General features: G+C 37.0%; 1 protein-coding gene across 1 annotated transcript; it reads left to right on the top strand.

Annotated features, from left to right (window-relative positions):
- Nucleotides 1–19,219: 19,219 nt before the first annotated feature.
- On the top strand, nucleotides 19,220–25,015 carry LOC141701940 (beta-galactosidase 1-like). Its single transcript, XM_074505578.1, has 18 exons — nucleotides 19,220–19,592; nucleotides 20,046–20,141; nucleotides 20,228–20,340; nucleotides 20,437–20,503; nucleotides 20,601–20,693; nucleotides 20,820–20,963; nucleotides 21,087–21,175; nucleotides 21,273–21,378; nucleotides 21,480–21,567; nucleotides 21,702–21,820; nucleotides 21,922–22,086; nucleotides 22,222–22,394; nucleotides 22,497–22,606; nucleotides 22,875–22,984; nucleotides 23,183–23,404; nucleotides 23,578–23,783; nucleotides 23,862–24,198; nucleotides 24,337–25,015. The coding sequence occupies exons 1-18, from the start codon at nucleotides 19,425–19,427 to the stop codon at nucleotides 24,445–24,447; spliced, it is 2,517 nt and encodes an 838-aa protein (XP_074361679.1). The 5' UTR covers nucleotides 19,220–19,424; the 3' UTR covers nucleotides 24,448–25,015.
- Nucleotides 25,016–25,269: the final 254 nt, after the last annotated feature.

Raw genomic sequence — 25,269 nt, 5'->3', positions numbered from 1 at the left:
ATGCTAGAATTAGGTTCCAGATTAGGTAACAAAGCTAATAGACCACATAACATCTACTTTGCTAGATTCTTTATGTTATTGGCTAACCATGTTGCTGAAGGTTTGGTTATATCCAATGAGAATAATAAACTCAAATGCTGGGCACAAGAGAAAAGGGTCCTTGCAGACCTTTTGAGAATGAACCTCAACAGCCAGGTGCCATTGGTATACTTGTCAATCATGAATGCACCACAGGTAAGTGAGGTAAATGTTTCTATAACTCCTACTATTTCCAACCCCAATGTTTCTTTGCCTTCTAGTGTGGCTATGGAACCTGTGTCATTGTCCAAACAGGCTCCTACCAAAGCCACCAAATCTAAAATCTCCAAAGTCAAGTCAAAGAAACCTACCTCTGTTGTTTCTCAAAAGACAACAGTTGTAACAACTACCATAAACCCTGAAGGGAGTGAACAGGGTGTGAGTGGTGAGGGGAGGGGTGAACATCAAAAAGCCCCCCAGGATAAGGTGGGAGAGGTGAGTGGTACCCAATCCAGCCAAGCCACAGTCTCTCAAAAGACTGTAGTGGTTCAAAAGGAGTCCAGCACATCCCTAGTTGCATCCTCCCAAAAGGATGTAACTATTGAAAATAGTCCCCAACCAGGGACACAAAACAAAAGAGGGAGGGACACTGAAACTACACATTCACGAATTCAAGCCTTTTCAAGGAAGAAGAAGGACAAAACCCTAGTTTCCACACAAGGGACACACACAGCACATATACACCCACCAGTATCTGTGCCTTCTCAAATTCAGCTTGATGTGATTCCAGCAAATGTGGAATCACAACCTCATTCTCTCAATATAGAAACACATCATTCCTCAAACTCTCCAACACCCTCTCTGGATGTGGATATGATATTCACATCAATTCCTGATTCTCCCTCATTAAAACTCAGGGAGGAGCCCCACTCAAAAACTGGTGATCATCGTCTTATAGATGATTTATTGGATCATCAGCCAATTCTTTCAGATGTAGTTGCAGAATCTGTGTCACCACACTTAAAATCAATCTACACAGATTCAACAATTATATCACTTTCTATCTCTACATCATTTCCTTCTTCAACGGATATCTCTCATCCGTTGACAAGTGGTTGTTCTTCAACGGATAAGCTTAACAGCAGTTATCCGTTGATACCATCAGTTTCTACTTCAACGGATACTCCCTATCCGTTGATGGCCTCTACACACTTAACAGAAACAACTCCAACTGTAGAGGACATGGCAACTGTACAATCACTTTTAGGCTTGAGGGAAGGGAGTGATTTTTTGAGTGAGAGGCTGGGTTGCTCCCAGGCAAAAGGAGAGGTTGAGCGTCACCAAATGCATGCTATTTCTTCCAGCATGGCAAAAGTAAGTGAGAGGAGTGCCACCTTAGAAGGTGAAGGTGAGGGTGTGAGGGTGTGTGTGAGCCAGGGGGAGCCCCTGATGCAAGAAAAGAGAGAAATTGAGAGAAAGGCAGGTACAAAAGCTATAAGGGTGGATCCAGCCATTGCTAGTGAGTTAATGAAAGTGGATGATGCAGATAAGGAAAGACAATTTCAGCAAACCTACAAAGCTGTCATTGATAACATTTCCTTGGATGCTGACACTTTTACTCACCCTATTTCAGCCTATCAATTATTGGCTGCATAGGGCAATGTGGAGGCAGAACAGACACTACACATTGTACACACTTCAGAATCTCTTCTCAGAGACAAAGCTGCTGTCAACAGGCTGCCTTCTCAAGCTGGTGAGCCATCTGAAGAATTTGGATTAAATTTATGATGATGACTCTAATTCCTTGAATGAGAGCATGAACTTAGGGGGAGTAGCAGGCCCAAGTTCTGTTCCTAATCTTCCTGCATGGGCATGGGCAAAACCATCAACACCAGGAGAGTTTGGTGTCACTTTGGTCAAACAAGTCATGACAATTCAGCAGGCCATTCAGGAGACTCAGGATGCTGGTACCAAGGCAATTCTTCAAGCTCATCTGGAATCTCTGCATCTCTTGCAGTTGCAGCATTACCAGCAAAATCTAAGTGTGGATGAGCTCAAGCTCGACATTGCTGATCTGAAATCCTACAATGCTGAGAAATTGGATTCAATTATACCCTATGGTACTATGCAAGATTTGTTGGGGAGACTAAGGAAGGCCTCTGATGCTGACAAGAGGCTGGCCAGATTGGAAGATAGGGTTCAAATCATTGAAGACTTTATGGTCACCATTCTTCAGAATCAACAAACTCAAACAAATCTTCTCATGCAGCTGGCACAAGCACAAGGCTTGACCCCTACCCTTGATGATAACAAAAAGGGGGAGAATAAAGGGGAAGGGAAAGGAGAGCCATCTACAACAGTTCAGATTTCTCAAGATGCATATATCTAAAATAATGTAAGAAGGGATTGTAAATATATTTAAGTAGACTAAAGAAAACAGTTCCTTGAATTATGAACATATAAATCATGTTTCATGATCGAGGTTGTGAAGGTAGATGTTGCATGGTAGGGCCGATAGTAATACACTGTGTGGGATGGAGTAAGGCCCTTCTCACCTCCTACGAGTCATCCGGCGGAAAGGACTTTCTGAATGGGGTAAAAGAACTTTGGATCGTCGTTTCATCGAAAAATAATTTCACTCCAAAACCACCAAAAGAAGAGAAAATAATGGAAGAGTCAAAAAAAATTCAATTCGAATTTGGAAAAGAGATAAGAAGAGCTTTGTATTTGAAGTTTTTGAATAATTCCATTTGGGGAAAATTTTCCCATGTTTGAATTTCAAATTTTGAAAACACGGCTTCTTTATAAAGCTTTAATCTTGTTATTACTTTGCTCCGTGGTTAAATCCTCATGACTCACAATTTTAAAGATACACACGGAAACCCAGCCCACGTAATGAATCAGAAATGACTCCACTATCAAGAAAAAAAGTATTAGTGGTATTAGCGGTAATATTCTGCAAGTTTGAGGTCAAAAATTCTAAATGGGTTGGAATAAGAGTTACAGCTGATGTAAATAATTATAGATGATGGCAAATGATTCAACAAATGTAGCGTGCATATTTTTAGTTATCTAAAATTATACCTAATAGGATTTAAAATTGGAGTGATACATATTTTACATATTAGGTATAATATACTGACACGTATATATTATACCTAACATGTGTTTAGCGTTGGAGATACTCTAATAGTGTTAGGAATATGTGTATTAGTTTGATGATAAGTTCAGCAAAACACTTAAGTAGAAATCTAGTGTTTGTAGCCTCAACGGATAAGACCATCTTGTCTATCCGTTGAAGGAGTAGCCTTACTTAGCAATAAGTTTGGTATTATAGCACATCTCACTTTCTGATTTCAAGTTGTAATTCTTAGATGTTGTTAGGAGATAATCAGTCATGTTGACTGCTAATGGATGTACAAATAGGAGGGCTAATTGTAAATATTTCATGCCTTGTAATTTTGTATAAGTGAAGAAGTGTCAACGGATGTTGAAGACCTTCAACGGATAAGAAACTAAGCTTCAACGGATGTCTCTAATGCTTCAACAGATAATATCCATCAACGGATAAGTGCTTCAACGGATAAAGCTTCAACTGCTAGAGCATCAACGGATAAAGCCATCAACGGATGAAAGCTTCAACGGATGCACTGCTAGAGCATCAACGGATAAAGTCATCAACGGATGAAAGCTTCAACGGATGCTCAGTCTCATAGCAGTTGATAGTGACAGTTAACAAAGCTGACAGAGGCACATGGATTGACAAAGATGTGGTAGCCTATTTCAGGAATAGCAGAAAAAAGCAGCCATTTTTAGTCTGGTTCATAATGGAAAGTCAACAGATAATTCCATATTACACTGGATAAAAATGGAACAGAAATAAGTGGAGAACTATTGTCTTATTGTACTTTATCTTTGTCTTCACTTGTAAACTTGGTGTTATATAAACCAAGTAGTAGCTAGTAATTAGGTGTGAATTTTCCCTGAGTTGTTTAGAAATATCAAGAGAGAAAATCATCTAGTTTGTACTAGGAAGCAGCTGTGATTTAATTTTGAATCACAGATTCTCTGAAATAACACATCTCTGGTGGAACAACAAATCCACCAGAAAAGTTTTTAAGTTCTTTGTGTTCATTACATTTGTGTTTAAATATATATCTGTCTGCATCAGCTCCAAGCAATTTACACACATTTGATCACTCAAACACTTAGTCTTACAAATTGCTCAAAACTTGAAAAAGTTTTGAGATTTACATTCAACCCCCCCTTCTGTAAATCTCATTGTTAGTCCACTGGGAATAACAAATAGTAAAAATGATCAATATTACAATAATTAAAGTAAAATAATAAAAGAGATAAACAAACTAAATACTTAAAAAAGTTAAAATAAAAAGTTAAAATTTTAAGTTAAATAAAAATTATAGTTTTATTTTTGATGAAAAGTAATAAACACACTCTTTTATGACGTTTTCGCGCCAGTCTGCTTAATTGTGACATTTAGAGCCATTTTTCTAGTTTCCAAAAGAACATATTTTTGAATAAAACATCTTTTGATATTTGGGGCGGTTAAAACTTAAAACCCTAGAAAACATCATCAACCTCTTTCACGGTGGCATCATCAACCCTAAAAGTGATTATGATATACGGTTTATTCGAATTTTGAACAAGCTATGATATACAGTTTATTCGAATTTTGAACAGGCTATGATATACGCGAATTATGTTCGTATTTCGAAAAGTAAGAAAGCGTGAAGACCCATGCTTATTGTTTAGTAACAATTATGTGTGAAAAGTAAATAATAGTAAAAATGATTGTAATAAACTACCAACGGTTATCAGAAAGTTATCTATTTATTACAATACTTGAGCTCAATCGTACAATTAATAGATGGAGTGAATTATAGTGAAGGACTTTCGAGAGGCCCTCTCTCTCCCACAGAAGATTAGACTAATTGGAATGACAAAATGCATAACCCTAATTTGATCCCTTCTTTCCTTCTTATCCCTCCTTTTTCCTAATGCCTCTTTTACCCCTTACTTCCCTGTGTAATCCCTCTTTACCCTTCTACACTGTAATTACGCCTTTGCCATTGCGCTTTCTCCTAGTATACACAATTAGCTAGGGCTGTAAACGAACCGAGCTGATCATTAGGCTCGACTCGGCTCGACTCGTTTAACTCGACTCGACTCGTTAAGTAATCGAGCTCGAGTTCGAATAAAAAAATATGCTCGTTTAGCTTATCGAGTCGATCCGAGTTTTACAAGTGGTCGACTCGAACTCGACTCGAGATTGACTCGAGATCGACTCGACTCGAACTCGACTCGATAAGCAATATGCATAAAAAAATCTAAATATATACATGAGCATGTTCTATCTCTACCCGTATCTTCCTAATTGGACTGGGCTTAAATTTTATTTTATTTGGGTTGGGTCTTATTTGGACTCTAATTAGGAAAAAAGACCAAAAAAAATTAATGACCAACTCGAACTCGACTCGACTCGAAAAGTTCGTGAACAACTCGAACTCGACTCGGTTGTTAACGAACTCGAGTTCGAACATGAAAATCTGATCGTTAAACTTTTCGAACTCGACTCGACTCGTTAAGAAAAAACTCGAACTCGAACTCAAACTCGTTAAGGAAAAACTCGACTCGACTCGGTTCGTTTATAGCCCTACAATTAGCTGTCTGGCATTATTATTATTCATCAAATTACCTGGGGCCCAAAGTTTCACCTTGTCCTCAAGGTGGAAATCAGGGAATCTGGCTTCAATTTCACTAGCTATCTCCCAAGTTGCTTCAAATAATGGTGACCCTTTCCATTTAATCAACACTTTCAGCGTGGACTGCGAACCATTCTGCACTTTTCGGACAACAACCACTAATTTAGGGGCCGCTACTAATTCTGATTCTGGGTTTAACAGACATATTGGTGGTTGAAGTGGAAGGAGCCAATTGCTCATTTAAGCTGAGAAATGTGAAAGACTGGGTGGATTTTACTTGAATCAGGAAGTTGCAACCGATAAGCCACATGTCCAACCCGTTGTATGACCTCAAAAGGACCATAAAATTTCGGAGCTAGCTTCTCATAAGTCCTGTACACGGCTGATCGTTGTCGGTAAGGTTGGAGTTTCACATACACACTGTCCCCCACCTGAAATGCATCCTCTCTTCATTTTTTATCAGCATTGTTTTTCATTATTTGTTGCGCCCTTAACAAGTTGTGAAACAATTCATCAAACACTGCATTACGTTCTTGGAGTATCATTTCCGCACTAGTATTAGGCGAATGTCCCCTGCCCAAGCGAGTTACCAGTGGTGGATTTCGACCATACAATCCCTTGAATGAAGTCAATTTTGTGGATAAATGCGGAGATGTATTATAAGAGAACTCCGCCCAATGCAACCATTTTGACCACGATTTGGGGTGCTCACCTTTGAAACACCTTAGATAAGTCTCCAGTAATTTATTTATGATCTCATTTTGGCCATCCGTTTGAGGATGGTAAGACGTGCTTCGTTTTAGGTTCGTGCCTTGAATACGAAAAATTTCTTTCCAAAAAATGCTCAAAAACACTTTGTCACGATCAGAAATAATTGAGGCTGGAAATCCGTGTAATTTAACCACCTCTTTGACAAACAAATTTGCCACAATGAGTGCTGTAAAAGGGTGTTTCAATGATAAGAAGTGACCGTATTTCGAAAATCTGTCTACGACCACCAGAATGGTGTCCACCCCATGAGAACTTGGCAGGCCTTCGATGAAATCTAGTGTTAAGTCGTCCCAGATTCGCATTGGTACCGTTAATAGTTGCAATAAACCCGCTGGTAACTGCTGAGATACCTTATATCTTTGGCAAATCTCACACTGCTGGACAAATAAAGCCACAACCTTTCTCATACCGCCCCAAAACCAGTCAGCAGCCAGTCTCAAGTACGTTTTAACCTCTCCAGAATGTCCCGCAACTCTAGAACTATGGTACAATTGTAATAAAGTCGGAATAAGAAATGATTTACTTGGAATAACAAAGCGATTTTTGTAGAGCAGCTTCCCTTCTAATAAACTGAAACCCGTGTGCGATTTCGATCCCGTAGTTAAATCATTTTTGATTTGCTGCAACAAAGTATCCATTTCAATTTCGCGATCCAATTTTGACCAATCAATGCCTGTGACTGAAACTAAAGATCCAGGCTCAACAGTACCTCCATTTTTCCTTGATAATGCGTCTGCTACGCGATTTGCACAACCAGGTTTGTAATAAATGTCAAACGAGAAACCCAACAACTTACTGACCCATTTTTGATATTCACTGCCAACTTCTCTCTGCTGCATGATGTAACACCCCCAAATCCGGGGTCGGGTATCCGGGTTGTCACGAGTTCCATTTCCCTTAATAACACTCAATCTTAATAAACAACCAACTACTGCGTACTGTGACCCCACAATATACACACACCATAAGTTATAGTCTCAGAGATGAATACTAAAAATAACACAAGTCATTTTATTCCACAATTATAAGTCAGTACATCTCAAAAGGGTTTCTGAATAGATTTACATAATCTTTTCCATTATTACAATTCGTAAATATACATAAGTCTGGTACATCAAAAGTTGAAAGCCTAGCCTATTGGTAGTTCCTACCTCGGCTACATCGGCATCAACGCCTACAGGAAACTGCGGAACGTTTCCTATCCGCTCGCGAATTGGGAGCTTGGTCCTGTTCATCTTGTCTAGCTGTTGTTGTGTGATGAAAGAATAAAGCAAGGGTGAGCAATAAGCCCACCAAAATAACATGTATTGTAATTAACAATATATGAGCCTTCTCATAGTACTCATGAAAGTCTTGGTCAAGCAAACAAGAACCAAGTTTGATGTCTTAATGCGACAAGGTCGTAAAATATTCAGTATATATATATATACACTTTTCAAAATCTTTTAAATCCTCTGCCATGCATAATATACACAGAGTTCCAGTTTATAATTGTATAAAAATATCATTGCAAGGTGATCTCATATATCTAACCTTGTTTCAACGTTTTCCTGAAAATCTTTGTCATACATAAGATAATTATTTACTGGATATAAGTTGAAAAAATGAAGTTACAAGATACTCCAATATACTTATATTTTTTCCGAATACTACTTGAACTACCACCGTTCAAGTTATAATCAGTTTCAAAAGTTCATCACACAGATGAGACTACAAGATAAGACTTGAATAGATTCAATCTTTGAAATATCATTTGAAAGAAATGAAGTTACGAGATACTTCATTAAGTCCTGATATATATACACCTATATATATATATATATATCTCATACACCCCTTGAAAACCTCTGTTATGAAAATTATAAACAGAGTTTTAATATCCAATGAATTTGGAAAGAAGAAAGCTTTTGCATAAACCCGATATCTTGCTGATCAGGCAAAGATACCAATTAAGTAACCTTTTCTACTAGTAGATGGATGAATCCCCTACCGATCATCACCCTGGCCGCATCAGGAGCTTGTGCTGGACCGCCACCCGGCCTCTTACACGTTGATGGACTGTCACCCAGCCACTTACACTTTGATAGACCGTACCGCGGCCTGTCGCTTATGCCGACTCAATTAGATGAACTTACTTCCCGAAGGTTGGGCAAGTAATCAAATTCTTTTATCACAACCGCAACCTCATTGCGAATATAAAATACACCACAGAGCCGGATTCCTCAGATTTTTAAGCGAGTATTTAAATCCCCTTTGATAGGAAGATCTTAAATTTGAAAACAAGTTTTTGGATCTGCTCTAACTTTTAAATCATTTTGAAGACTGGAAAACATTTTAAAGAATATTTAGAGTAATGATGATTTAATAAAATGAATCAGTCTCGGTATATTAGAAAATATCTTAATATTATTATTTAAATAATATTCCCATAAAGGATAATCTTTATAAAATAATTGAAGTAGAAGTTTTAAAACTCATACTTGAAATTAATAATAAATATCAAAAGATATACTTATACGAAAGTACAATCCTTATTTGAATAATCGAAAATAAGTTTGGTTATAATCCAAAACCATCAAATATACCTTATTCAATTAATATGTATAGAAAACTATATATATATATTATACTCGGGAACATCGACTCCCGGTTTAGAAAAATGTTCACCTTTGGGTCCCCTATACTAAGGGTATACGCAACTACTGCTTATCTCTAACATAGGTATTATGCAGTTTATAAGCATTTGAATTGATAACAGAATATCAAGATTTCACAAAATGCTTATATAAACCATATCAACATGCTCCAATATATCGCAAGATTTGCTAATAACAGTCATGCACTTATCTCAGGATAATGCATCAATATATTTACATCACAACAACTGTATAACGGGTAGAAAACTTGCTTGAGCGACTTGGGGTGGTAAAAGGCCTGGGGAGAGTTTGGTAACCTATAAACAACATATAAGTTGTAATTAAACCACAGTCGCTTAAGAAACTAGACTTTAACCAATTGGACCCTAACGTTCGCTTTTGCGCTTAACGATTCACATAAGTCGCTCGAGTACCCTCGGCTCCACCATTTTTATAAAATTAACCATTTAACTTTTTAAGGCGACTCTTTCGTGAATACTCTACAAACTGACCAATTAATCTTACATAAATGTTTCGTACTCCAATTAGTCATTTAAGGACCTTAATTAAGGTTTCAAAGTTAGGCTAGGGGTAAAGGTTCGTTCGCAAAACACCGTAACTTAAAATGGTCGTTTCTCCTAAAGCGTAAATCGGATCTAAGCGAACGAAATATAAAAACGAATCTTGAAACATAACCTATCTAAGAATGAAAGTGGTTAGTTCATAGCAGTGGGTGTTTGGGTACGACAATTAATCACAAAACAGTTTAAAGAAAATCGGGCATTACGATGCCTATAACCTAACGATTTCCAAAGTTTAAACTACACCAAAGCATCACCAATTCAACAACAATCCAACATCCATCAACATCAAACTAAACCCATTCATCTAAGAACCATTATCATCCAAACAAACTAAACTTAAAACTCAGGGTTTAAGAGTTTATAACTTCCTTGGAGAGTGGGTAGTCACTAACAAGCCTCTAGGAACCTTGATATTTTCTTAATCAACCTTAAGCTTTCATGAAAATCAAGAAAATCAAAGTAAGTTACTATTCACTACTATTCATCATCATCTTTGATGAGTGTATTAGCTAAGAAAACCATGGAATCTTGATCTTAAACTCATGGTATAACTAAGTTATGAAATATAGGATCCAAGGAAACAAACCTTGTAATTTTCCATGGCCTAGAGCTTGAGTTTTGAAAATCTATTTCTTCATTTCTTGAAAAGGTCGAATGGAAGAAGAAAGAAATGGGGGAGAGCTTTCTATTGCTGGCCTTGCCTTGATATTTGTGCAAAGAATGCATGATTGTGGTTAATTATTGGCTAAATATCTTGTTTTCACTTGCTTATGTCATTACTTGCATCACTACTTTGCCACATGTCTCATTCTTGTGGTGTGATGATGTCACCTTGATTCTAACAACATGTTTTAGCTTATCTTAGAAGCTTAATTCTCATGCTACTTGCATGTCATTGCCCCTCTGACGTTTATTTGTTTTACGGTTCGCTTAACTCTCGTTCTCGTTGATCGTTTGAGGGATCATATATGAGATTTTATTACTTGGGCTTCCCTAACCCTCTCTTCATATTTTATAGTCCTTTAAATGATCATTGCTTATAATCCTTGAATTTAAATCCTTTTAATCATGCTACCTTATACTCAATTCATTCGGTATCTGGTGGATTTTCGGGAAAAATTAAAGTATTCGAATTTGGATTCTGACGACCTTTACATACACTCATTTACTTTATGGAATACTAATACGATCTTAGAATTTCCATAACAGTACTCTTATATAGTGTGTTCTGATAATTTTCCTTAATCAGCATCATCAGCAAAAGTTACTATTCATCAGTGTTTCAAAAATTCCAAAAATTGGGGTTATTACACATGATATATCTTAAGCTTTGTTGGTCCGTTTTTACTACAAAATGTCTTCCCAACAAGTAATGTCGCCATTCTTGAACCGACAAATAAATCGCCATCAATTCTTTTTCATAAATGGACTTGAGTTGAGCCTCAGGACCGAGCAATTTACTAAAATACGCAATAGGGCGTTGGTCCTGCATTAGTACTGCTCCTAAACCCCCGCCTGAGGCATCCGTTTCGATAGTGAACTGTTTAGATAAATCTGGAAGAACAAGGACATGTGGGTTGACCATTGCTTCCTTTAATTTATTGAAGGCTACCGTAGCTTCCTCCATCCAACCATATGCGTCTTTCTTTAAATGATTCGTTAGAGGTTGTGCGATATTAGCATAATGAGAAACAAACTTCCGCTAATACCCGGTTAAGCCCAAGAAACCTCGCAGCTCCTTCAAGTTTGTTGGCTGCTTCCATTCCACAATTGCTTGTACCTTTTCATTGTCAACTGCAACTCCTTGCCCAGAGATTATGTGCCCCAAATAAGCCACTTTAAGTTTGCCAAACTCGCATTTTTTTTGTTCACCACAGGCTATTGCGAACCAAAGTCTCCAATACTAACTTCATGTGCTCCCTGTGCTCTTCCCGTGTTGGGCTGTATACTAGGATATCGTCAAAGAATTCTAAGACGAATTCCTTAAAAAAGGCCTGCACACATCGTTCGTAAACGACTGAAATGTTGTTGGTCCATTCATCAAACCAAAAGGAAGGACCATGAACTCATAATGACCGTGAGTTCGAAACGCGGTCTTATGAGTGTCATGTGGTCGTACGAAGATCTGGTGATAACCTGCTTTTAAGTCCAGCTTGGAGAAAAAAGTAGCACCGTGGAGCTCGTCCAACAATTCGTCAATAACCGGGATATGGTATTTATCAGGGATTGTCTCTTTATTCAATGCACGATAGTCTACGCAGAATCTCCATGATCCATCGCGCTTCTTAACTAACAAAACCGGGCTAGAGTAAGGGTTGCTCGAGGGTTTTATAATTCCAACCCCTAACATTTCTTTAATTAGCCTCTCTATTTCATCTTTCTGGATATCGGTATGGACGGACACCCACCGGGTTTAATCCTTCTTTTAATATTATGGCATGCTCATGGCCCCTCGAAGGGGGGAGGCCCTTTGGTACATCGAACACAGACTTATACTGCTCTATAACCGACTGCAAGAATTCTGGTACACTCCCATTTATATTTTGTCCTTCCCCATCCCTCGGCTCTGCCTTCTCCACCAGATTCAACTCCACATCCCTCCCTTCTCTCTACGCAATATCCTGATCATAGATTTGAGTGAAATTTGCGAGTGTACCAATGAAGCATCTCCTACTAATGTGATTGTTCGGCCTTCAGCTTCGAATTGCATGGTCTGAGTTTTCCAATTGTTCACCACAGTCCCGAGGGTCTCTAACCATTGAACCCCCAATATAATGTCAGAATTTCCCAGCTCTAAAGGAAGCATATCCACCGTGATCGAAATCTTTTCATTTAGTACCAATTCCACGTACTTGCACAACCCTTTTCCTTTAATAGCATCCCCGTTTCCTAGCGAAACACAAAAACTCCCAGCGTCATTCACTACAATTCCCAACTCCTCCACAATTGACAACGAGATAAAATTGTGTGTAGCTCCCGGGTCTATCATCACCACCACTTCTTTACCTAGTACACTTCCCCGTAACTTCATGGTCTTGGGATTCGACAAACCAATAACCGAATTTAAAGAGATTTCAGGTTGACTAATTACCTATGTGTTTGGTTCAGTTGTCGGCGATACAGGCGACTCACTCCCGCTATCCTCCGTTCTTTCATCCTCTTCTTCTTCCATAACCAACATGCTGAGCTCACATTTTTACACTAATGCCCCATTGACCACTTCTCATCGCATCTAAAACACAAACTTTTGGCTCGTTTTTCTTGCAACTCTTTATCTGTTAACCTTCTCATGTCACCTCCGGACTTACCCATACTGGAGTTTGATGCTGATTTTGGAGAGCTAACTGACCCATGAGACTCTCCTGCCTGGGATGCCCAACTTCGTATCGAATGAGGGCTAAACTGCAAGCTATAGTTGGTTGACTTACCCAGGTTGTTGCTTCTAAACGATACTGCAGAGTATTGTCCAGATTTAACACTCCCAAATCCTGACCTCCTCACACTGCTTACGTTATTTCTTTCCTCCACCCTTAGTGCTAATTTCATTGCTTGTTCTAAATTGATGGGATTCAGGACCTGTACCACTGCTCGTATCTCTTCTTTGAATCCATTTAAAAACTGGCCTAACATGATGTCTTCAGGTAAACGGTCTAGTGGGGTCGTCGTCTCGATAAACTTTCTTCTATAGTCTGTAACAGTTGATGTCTGTGAAGTTGCCAACCATTGTTCACACAAGGAACCCCCTCTTGATGGCCGAAACTGTTTTAATATAAACTCCTTTAACTCATCCCATCTCCTAATCGGTCTTCGTTTGTTTTCCCATTGAAACCATCGCAGTGCATCGTCTTCCAAAGCCACGACCACCGCCTCCAATTTCTCTGCCTCTGTCAGCCGATAAAAACTGAAACACCGCTCGATACAGAGTATCCAGCGATCAGGATATGTACCTTCAAACAGGGGCATATCTAACTTTCTATACCTCCATCCTCCATTACCCATACCACTATTCATCCCCATTCTTCAATTGGCCCCCATAGCACCCATCATCAGTCCTCCGCTTCCCCCCATACTCGTACCACCTGCTCCACCATAGCCCCCCAATACGCCATAACTTCCACCTTCTCCAAGTAGGCCACTGCCCCCAACACCTTGCCCAAACTTGTCACTACCCATATATGCCACCATCGATTTTGGTGAGACTACCATCTTGTTAACACTTCCTTCATGTTTTTTAGACAAAGGGTTTGGACTCACCCGGGCTCCCGTTAACGTAGATCGTATCTCTGATTGGAACTTTAATTGCTCCTCCTTCACCGAGTTTATCAACGATTCATAGAAATTGCGCGTACGTTGTACGCGTCCTTCAAGCCTTCTTGCTAACGCGTCCAAATCTGCTCCCAACTGCTTTGTTGTTTTTGCTTGCCCCTCTGGCAACATCTCCGACAAAGAATGGTGCATAGCTTCAACAACCCGTTCCACCGCTTTTGACACCATCCCAGAGATCGTTCCTTCCAAATCTTTAAATTTCTCTTCGATTTGTTCAACCCGTTGTGCTACGGTAGGCTGCCCCATTCTCGATCGTTAATGGCTGTGATACCACTTGTAATAAACTACCAACGGTTATCAGAAAGTAATCTAGTTTATTACAATACTTGAGCTCAATCATACGATTAATAGATGGAGTGAATTACAGTGAATGACTTTCGAGAGGCCCTCTCTTTCCCACATAAGATTAGACTAATTGGAATGACAAAATGCATAACCCTAATTCGATCCCTTCTTTCCTTCTTATCCCTCCTTTTTCGTAATGCCTCTTTTACCCCTTACTTCCCTGTGCAATTCCCTTTTTACTCTTCTGCACTGTAATTACGCCTCTGCCCTTGCGCTTTCTCCTGGTATAGACAATTAGATGCTTGGCATTATTATTATTCATCACAATGTTAAATATTACAATAATTAAAGTAATAAAAATAAAAGAGATAAACAAACAAAATACTTTAAAAAGTTAATATAAAAGTTAAAATTTTAAGTTAAATAGAAATTAAAGTTTCATTTTTTGATGAAAAGTAACAAAACACACTTTTTATGACGTCTTCGCGCCGGAACAATTAATTGTGATATTTAGATCATTTAGAGCCATTTTTCTAGTTTCCAATAGAATATATATTTGAAAAAAGGTCCTTTTGATATTTGGGGCGGTTAATACTTAAACTAAGGATAGATTCCAATATCAATAGAGGGCGGTCGTGATCCCTGAATCATAGATCACACCAAGTAGTATTTTCTCTTAGATTATCAGTCTACAATTTGAATGTAAATGTAAAGATGATATGCTTAGACATTTAGAGATAAACATAAAGATAAGGCAATGAGAGTCTGCAGCTCAATGCAGAAGAAAGCCCCACATGAACAATCAGTTTTAGTTTGATAAACTCAATTTGTTTGTGAACAAGTTCGTGTTCAGCTTGAGTCGAGCTTAACCATCACTTTACATGCGATTATATGATACGATTCGAGGCAGTGTGGTACTGCACGAGAGAGACAAGTCATAGTTTGATAAGAACCGTTGATTGTTTGACTGCTCAGAATGAATAGTTTAGTTTACTGCAGGCTAGGGACGGATCCATGAATTATATTTCGGGGGAACATCTATCATATTTTGTGAATGCATTCTTATATTTTTAAATTTTCGGGGACACTTTCATATATTTTCAAAAAATTTCCTGATAAAAAATAATAAAATTTTATTTTTAGCGGTGCCCTTTACTAGATACTCCTCTCTACAGGCACCTTCTTTCTTTTGTGTTTATATGCATAGTAGCAAACTTGCGAATACAGGGGAACACGTCACTTTATTTGTATTTTTTAAAAAAGAATCATGTATAGGTCGACCTCGAAAATTTTCAGGGGAAATATAATTTGTCAATCATCGCATGTTATGGATGAGTGCCGATAAACCTGACATCTTTCAAATAATATTTTTTTTTCTAATATTTTTGTATTGTGACTTGTGAGGGTGGAAGACTACCTTATCAAGATTACAAATACAAGTAGGAAAAGAGGTGAAGAAAATAATAAATATAATATATTATAAAAAGGGTGGATATTATGATGCATGAGCAGGATGATAAGGCCTATCAATTTCTTCTCATCTTAATGAAATGGATATATACATGTTCATGAAGGCAATTATGAAAATCTCTCGTTTTCAAGATATTAATATGGGATGAGTTGGATATGAACAATGCTGATCTGTCATTCCTCAATCCTCATCTTATAGATACTAATTGCTGTACTTAAAGCCGATAAGCACACATTAATTATGAAAATGAAAACGCTAGACGTACTGAATTGGTTTCAAATTATTTTCTAAATGTCGGATGACAAATCCTGATTTGCTCTTACATTATTGAAAATAAATGAACACTTCAATTTCACATATTAATTATGAAAACGCCAGAAGTACCAAATTGGTTTCAAATTCGTTTCTAGTCATCGGTTGGCAAATCCTCATTTATAGTAAATTTAACGAAAGTGGAGCTCCTTGCATTTACATTAACAATCAGAATCAAAATAGCATTTTATACTACTCTGGCATTGCTCATATGAAAAAGAAGGCTTACCGGTATTAATTTGTTTAGTTGTTCTCTATTATTTTTAAGACAGGATTGTGAAGTTTGTTGAAATTGTTTTGAGGTTTGGACCACATGCAAGCCAACTATGTTTGTGTTCAAGTCTATATCCGTGTGTCTCCTTTGTCTATTTCTTATAGGTTTGCTAATTATCGTTTTGACTCTAATCAATCATATACAGCTTATTGCAAGCATTTAGTCTCAGTACATAATAGGAACCATAACTTCTCAATTTATTTAATGAGAGCTGTTTACGAGCCATTGTTGAATATAATACAACTGCAGGTAGTTTTATAGATTTCGGAAATCGGGATTATTCGGTTGAGGTATCGATTTGCGATTTATCGGATGATTTTTAAAAAATCGAATGATCTATCTGCGATTTATCGAAAATCGGTCAAATCGGATTAATATTTTTGACCGATTTTTGAGCGATTTATCGGCGATGTTTGAAAATCGGCCGATTTGTATAATAAAGACTGCCACAATATTTTATTGCGATATTACTCACCTGCCGCTAGACCCGGCAATTTTGGACACAACACGACTTACATGACACGAAACGACACGAAAATTTAGTGTTTGTGTTTGAATTTTTAGTACACGACACGAAAGTGCACGAACACGAAAGTACACGATCGAGATTTAGTGTCGGTTTTGTGTTTAACCTTCAAGTACACGACACGACACGAAGTATACGACATAAATAAATATTATAATTAAATTTTAATATTTTTTTGAATATATGTAGAATTATAATAAATGTAAGTATATTTATATTTAAAATATTATTTGATTTCATTATATTGTATAGATATGAGATCTAGATATATATATATTTTTCATATATTTTATAAATTTTTTACCTAAAAATCTTATATTTTAATTTATATTAATATTAAATTTAATATATATTAATATTCAAGTAACACGACATACACGACACGAAACGAAAGTACACGAACACGAATGTACACGAACACTAAACATGTCGGTTTTGTGTTTAGCCTTCAAGTACACGAAACACGAAAATACACGACACGAAAGTATACGACACGAACGAATTTCCAGGTCTACCTACCGTAATAATAACCCGTAATGAAATATTACGATAAGTGTATTCCACCCAAATTGGTTGAGAATAATTTACCTCGACTTATTTACACTTAAATCTAAATGTAATAAATCCAAGTTCATGTATTCTCAGTAACAAGAGGTCGATGATTCAAATCTCAGTTTCTCATTATTATCAGCCTCATACAATGGATAGGTTTGGATGCGGCACATAAGAATTCAAATGGGCAAATTGGTGTCCACGTCCAATTGATTTGGGCTGCTTATCAAGTAGGGCATATTAATTTTGTTACGTGCTTCAACTGCCAACAGTCCATAATAAGAAATACATTTAGTAATAAAGATTCTGCCCAAATACATAAAATCAACAAAAATGACGAACATAATTGTTTTACGCATGAAGGTAACATTTCAACTAATTCTACGTTTCAACCTCTTAACTAATGCCTATAGATATATGCAAATAATAATAATAGAAGTACATCATGACTCGAATATTAATAGATTAAATCGAGCTTTATCGTATTAAATCTGATTCCGTCAAAAAATATTAAGAATGTACGTCGTAGGAAATTAATACATGTTGAGTCAATACAGATCGTAGAAGATTGATAGTTGTTGAGTCAATAATATTATCGAACTTTTACCGGATAAATTACATGTATTAAGTTACTCTCTCCCTCCGTTCCACTGGGATGTTTACGTTACTATTCATTACGCATTTCGAGATTTCTATAAATTATAGTTTCATAATATTTTTTCAAATTTTTTTTTGAATAAATGTTTAAACATAAAATTTTTATTCAAATTTTTTTTTTGAAAAAATGAGTATTGAAAAGCGTGCCAAAAATTAACGTAAACAATTCAGTGGGACGGAGGGATACTTTCGTTGCTCTTCTTTTGCATTGCCTCTCTCGCAAGTACAAGAATTTAAGTTTGTTGACAATATTCACACACGATACGCGCACATAAACGATACGTTCAACCGTTCAACCGTTCAACCGTATTAACATCTTTTTGGAGACCAAAACTTTAATTTAGTCATTTTTTAAGTTGGGCATAAAGTTCTGTCACCAAAATGCAACAAAATCATATGAAAAAATAGTTTCGAATAATTTGCAGAACCCGGGACTTGAGTAATTCCAACAGTTGTAAAATACATGTATAAAGGAGTGTTTGGATATGACTATTCAAGACCCCAAGAAAATTTAATGGCCTTAAAAGTAGGACCAACTGTATTGAAAAATGGGTGGAGAATCTTTGTGCAACAAAAACATACCCTCCAAAAACATCTTTTTGTAAGGCACACCCAAACACAACTTTACTCTTCTTGAATTCTTTTATCAATCTTGAGTTTTGACGTGCGATTCTTGACAAATTATCTGTTTACGAATTTTTTTTGTGAATAAACATAACCCGGTAAAAAGATTTTAAGTGCACATATAAAGACATGTCTCTGCATTAACATCAATTTAAAAAAAAACCGCCAAAAAATAATTTAAGCAATCGGTTGTTAAAGATCGGAATTCATAATCAAAAAATACTAAAACTTGAAAATGCTAAACTTTTTTAAATGCAAAGATTGAAATTTTATGTTGCTAAGAATGCATGTGATTATGCAAAAGCTAGTCTTTTTCATAACTGGATAGAAGAATAATGATTTTTTTCTGGTTTGTTTAAAGGCAAGAAATGAGAATAAGTCCAAATGTGAGCCCCCCTCCTTTCACTTTCAGCTTTCCCTGTTTTTTGTGTTTAAATTCAAAGCTTAAAGCACCAATCTTTACAAGTATCTAGGCACCAATAGCAGCCCCATTTAACTGCTTTGCATTGAAAAAAAGGGTGAGCTCAAGAACTAAGAAAAAACCAACCAGTGACAACTGTTTTTGAGTCTTTTTAAGTTGCTAGAAAATAAAGTTGAAGAAGAGGGAAAAAGACCATTGCTTTAAGAAGGGCAGGTCAAGAATTTGAAGAGGGATATTCAAAGTTATGAATTTGAAGGGTGTAATGTGTAATGTGGTGGTGGTGGTGGTGTTGAGTACATTGGTGTGTTTAAGTACAGCTTCTGTAACTTATGACCATAAGGCTATTGTTGTTAATGGCCAAAGAAGAATACTCATTTCTGGATCAATTCACTACCCAAGAAGCACACCTGAGGTATGTTAGTCTCTCTCTCTCTCTCTCTCTCTCTCTCTCTCTCTCTCTCTCTCTCTCTCTCTCTCTCTCTCTCTCTCTCTCTCTCTCTCTCTCTCTCTCTCTCTCTCTCTCTCTCTCTCTCTCTCTCTCTCTCTCTCCCTCCCTCCCTCCCTCCCTCCCTCTCTCTCTCTCTCCCCCTCTCTCTCTCCCTCTCTGTGTGTGTGTGTTTACACTCTTGTGTCAATGTATAGTGTGGATTTATAAAGAATCTATTTTCTTTTCTTTCCCCTGTCCATTCTGAAATTTAAAGTATTTTTAGCAAATGGTGTGTTGTGAATATTCTTACATTGTTAGTTTGGTTGTTACCTCTATTTTTGGAAGCACTTAAGTACTTTGATGATGCATATGCTGTTTTTATATTTAATTTTTTTGCAGTAATATTTAAATGTGTTTTTACATTTTGGGTTGCTGCAGATGTGGCCAGATCTTATTCAGAAGGCAAAGGAGGGAGGTTTGGATGTAATTCAGACATATGTTTTCTGGAATGGCCATGAACCTCAACCTGGCAAAGTAAAGATACTATATCTCATAGTTTTTATATTTACATTTTCCAGTCTCTTTATATATGCTATAATGTTGTTATTTTCTGGATGTAGTATTATTTTGAGGACAGATATGACCTGGTGAAATTCATTAAGCTAGTGAAGCAAGCTGGTCTTTATGCTCATCTCAGGATTGGTCCTTATGCTTGTGCTGAATGGAACTTTGGGTACAATTGAAATCTTATACTTTGCCTTATTAGATATTTGTTTTAAGCGTAAAAAGCGGTACAATGTTTTCTTATGCATCTTTATGGTAATTTCAGAGGATTTCCTGTTTGGTTGAAATATGTTCCAGGTATCAGTTTCAGAACTGATAATGGACCTTTCAAGGTTTGCATTTCTCATTCTGACTGCATATCTTATTTATTCATTATGTACTAGTTTTTTGTACTCGAACTAACTTTGGCAATTCATCGGTGTCATGAAGAGTGCTATGCAAAAATTTACAACAAAGATAGTAAATATGATGAAAGCAGAAAGGCTGTATGAGTCTCAAGGTGGCCCAATAATAATGTCTCAGGTATTAAGATTTAAAGTAGCCACGTTGATTGTTCTTCGCATATTTCTTACTCGATGTTACTTTATATTTCTTTCAATGATGAATTAAAATTAGATGTTGAGAGGTCTGTGCTTTTATGTGTGACAGATTGAGAATGAATATGGACCCCTGGAAAATGAATTTGGTGCTCCTGGTAAAGCTTATACGAAATGGGCAGCTGAGATGGCTGTGGGTCTGGGCACTGGAGTTCCATGGGTCATGTGTAAGCAAGATGATGCCCCTGATCCTGTTGTAAGTGTTTCGTGATGTTGGTGTTATGTTCTCCCTTTTCGGGATTTCCATTTAATAATGTCTAGTGTAGCGTATTAAAGTGATTTTTTTAATATTTAGCCTTGTGTTGCTTATCATTTATAGATCAATGCTTGCAATGGTTTTTACTGTGATTACTTCTCTCCCAACAAAGCATATAAGCCAAAGATGTGGACTGAAGCCTGGACGGGCTGGTAAATCTCAATTTTTTTTATGTTCTTACTTAAAAGTCACAGCTTTAGTGCTAGAAAACACGTACATGCCAGTGTTCATTTTATTACTTTGGTGCAGGTTTACTAATTTTGGAGGTGCAGTCCCATACCGTCCAGCTGAAGACCTAGCATTTTCAATTGCAAGGTTTATACAGAAGGGTGGATCATTTGTTAATTATTACATGGTAAGGATACTTGTTGAATTTATAATTCAGTTAGATGTCTCCGTTGGCCTCTTTATATGTATATCACACCAATATTAAGCTACTTGCTTCAATGCTTCCAGTACCACGGAGGAACAAACTTTGGTAGGACTGCTGGTGGTCCTTTTATTGCTACTAGTTATGATTATGATGCTCCTCTTGATGAATATGGTAAGAGCAGCAGAGCATCTATCAATGGCTGTTCAAGAATTGAGTTGCATTTAATATTATCTTATATAATGTCATGTACTTCTATGAGTTAGCTACTTGTAAAGTCTTAATGACTTTATATTTCATATGTTCAGGGCTACTAAGACAACCTAAATGGGGTCATCTGAAAGATTTGCACAGAGCAATAAAATTATGTGAGACAGCGTTAGTGTCTGGAGATCCAACTAGGATAGTACTGGGTAACTATCACGAGGTTAGAATTTCTCCAGTCTCTGCAGTTAGTTAGTCTCCTAGTCGTTTTTAAATTATGATGAATATTTACTCTAATAATTGCTTTCTGTGGCTACTATACAGGCTAATGTTTTCAGATCAAAGTCAGGAGCTTGTGCTGCATTTCTTGCAAACTACGACAAAAATTCTTATGCTAAATTAGCTTTCAATAATATGCACTATAACTTACCTCCTTGGTCTATCAGCATCTTACCTGACTGCAAGAACACAGTTTATAATACAGCAAGGGTGAGAGCAACATTTGTTTTTCTTACATAACATATTTTCTTTGTTAAAACATATGTATATAATTTTGGTGATATTCTAATCCTTCATTACATCGTATGAACATATGTCACCATTTAATTAACTCCAACTTGGCAGATGGGCGCACAAAGTGCACAAATGAAGATGACCCCTGTTGGCAGAACATTTTCTTGGCAATCTTACAATGATGAGACAACATCTTATGAAGATAGAACATTTACAGCAGTTGGATTGTTAGAACAAATAAATACCACCAGAGATGTTTCTGATTATTTGTGGTACAACACAGAGTAAGTATTTGCCTATCTTCATGGATCTCTTTTTTCACTATCAAGTACAGTTTAGTCTATTCTCTTATGTTTCAGTCTCAAGATTCCTTTTCTTTTGACTAGTGTCAAGATCGATTATAATGAAAGGCATTTGAGAGGTGGAAAGTGGCCTGTTTTAACAGTCTTCTCCGCTGGTCACGCTTTGCATGTTTTCATTAATGGTCGACTAACAGGTATGATGCTATAGGATGCTATAGATATGCAGTATGTAATGATATTACTGAGACTAGGTACAGCAGATGCTCTTTTTTACTAAAAAAACTTTGGAAGAACTAGGCACTTTCTAATCTGCTAAGTTTTTGGCTTTCTTTTACCTAGTGATTGTAAAACTGCAGTTGAATAAGTTATGGTGCATGATATAAAAAATTTCCATAGCAAATGTATAGAAGCCATATGTTGCTCTTTAGTTGTTCTTTATTAATTTTTCTTTGCTTTTGACAGGATCTGTAAATGGAAATATAGACAGCCCAAAAGTAACTTTTAGTCGCAGTGTGTATCTAAGAGCTGGGGTTAACAAGATTTCGGTATTAAGCATCGCAGTCGGCCTCCCGGTATGTAAATTATTACTGATTCTTTTTTGTGGTTATAACTTAGATTTTATTGCAACTTTGAGTAGTCAAAACCCAAAGGGTTAGATAGAAACTGAGGATTTAGGATATGCATAACCGCAAAACTCATAGGATATATGATAAGCTAATATTTATCTTAGATTAGAAATAATTTAACACCTTCTTCGTCTATGAATTCAGAATGTAGGTCCACATTTTGAGAGGTGGAATGCTGGAGTTTTAGGTCCAGTTACTCTTAATGGGCTTAATGAGGGAAGGAGAGATTTGACATGGCAGAAATGGTCTTACCAGGTTGGTCTGAACGGTGAAGCTTTAAGTCTTCACTCTCTCACCGGAAGTTCTACTACTGAGTGGTCTGAAGGTTCAGTTGTAGCTCAAAAGCAGCCACTGACATGGTACAAGGTGAGTAAGCTCAATTTCAGAAAAACATCGTTATATATGAAGTGATCTCAAGCTGACAACATTGGGAACTTAATTTTTGTGTTTCTGATTTCTGAACCAAAAGAGAGTAAACATTTAGAAAACTAGATGATAGATAATCTTAAGTGCTAATGATAAATTAATCATGTTTCCAGACAACTTTCAACGCTCCAGTTGGAAATCATCCATTAGCTCTGGATATGAACACCATGAGTAAAGGTCAAGTATGGATAAATGGGCAAAGCATTGGGCGCTACTGGCCTGCATATAAAGCCTCTGGTACTTGTAGTCAATGTAGTTATACTGGTTGGTTTAATGAGAAGAAATGTCAAAGTAATTGTGGGGAGGCTTCCCAAAGATGGTAAGTGGAAATTAACTTCTAGAAAACTTCATTCTGGCAGTAAACAGTTAATTGATCGATGTATGATTTTAATTTCAGGTATCATGTACCTCGATCATGGTTGAAGCCAACAGGAAATTTGTTGGTTTTATTTGAAGAATTGGGTGGAAATCCTTATGGTATCACCATGGCGAAAAGAGAAGTAGCCAGCGTATGTGCTGATATTTACGAATGGCAGCCAACCCTAATGAATTATGAAATGCAACACTCCGGTAAAACAAACAAGCCACTGAGACCAAAAGCCCACCTCTCTTGTGCACCTGGACAGAAAATCTCTTCAGTCAAATTTGCCAGCTTTGGAACACCATTAGGTTCTTGTGGAAGCTTCCGGGAGGGATCTTGTCATGCTCACAAGTCCTATGATGCCTTTGAAAGGGTATGCTTAGATTTTTTTTTCTTTTAACTATTACTGATTTCACATCAGCAACAAGATATAATTCTCTTCCTATTAAAGACAAACACGTTTAGCTTGAGAATTGCCTTTAATAATTTACTCTGATTTTCTGTGTTGCAGTACTGCATTGGCCAAAATGCATGCTCAGTAATTGTAGCACCGGAACTTTTTGGAGGTGATCCATGTCCAAATGTCATGAAAAAACTCTCAGTAGAGGTGATCTGCAGCTGATTCTGCCTAAGAATTTGAGAAAGCGACAGACTATACTACTACTACCCTCTCAATTATTTTTACAGTTCCAAGTATAAAATTCTTGTCTCAAAATAGCTACCACACCTCAAAGGTCACTATATTCTTTGGCTTCGTCGTGTCATAGTGAAGTTGTACAGATATACAACACACCACATGCTCCAATGCCAATACAGATAATCAAGATAACCGGATAAAAGGTTAATGTATATAATGCAGCGTTCTGTTATAAGTCCTTGCCTGTGACGCAAAGAAGACAGGCTGGGGAGTTTAGGATGCTGGCCATGAGCAAATAGTAGCAAAGCTTCTGGCTTTTCAGACTAAAATATCATTGTAACACGTGTTATTACTCGCAACTTACAAGCAATTGTCTCGCTGCTTGATAGTTGATATTTGAAAATTGTGATTATGAATTTGCGAAAAGGCTTCACAACACAAAGCTCTTCAGAAGTATACTTTGTGCTTGGCGTATTGTTAAATGCCTTTCATATTAGTATTCCAGAAGACATTTATTTGTGCAAGTTTTTTTAGTTTAAACTTTACTTCTATAGATTCTAGTTGATTATACTTAGCAAAGTCTCTGTAAGAAATCTCAGCATGGTCTCTGCTATATTAAAGAGAGGACAAGAACAGTCAACAAAGAGTCTATAATAGCAAACATATGCAATGAATCTCATTATCGTTCATTGGTAGGTGTCCTGTCGTTATGCCTAATTCATTTCACTTACCTGAACAATGCATCAAAGAAAATGAACAGGTAATATACAGGGGTGTAAACGAGTCAAACGGTTTGTGAGCTGCTCG

The sequence above is a fragment of the Apium graveolens genome, unplaced genomic scaffold (assembly GCF_009905375.1).
Source record: "Apium graveolens cultivar Ventura unplaced genomic scaffold, ASM990537v1 ctg4472, whole genome shotgun sequence".
In the NCBI taxonomy this organism is placed as follows: Eukaryota; Viridiplantae; Streptophyta; class Magnoliopsida; order Apiales; family Apiaceae; genus Apium; species Apium graveolens.
The sequence above is the reverse complement of the archived record's forward strand: the minus strand, read 5'-3'. Positions and strand labels throughout refer to the sequence as shown.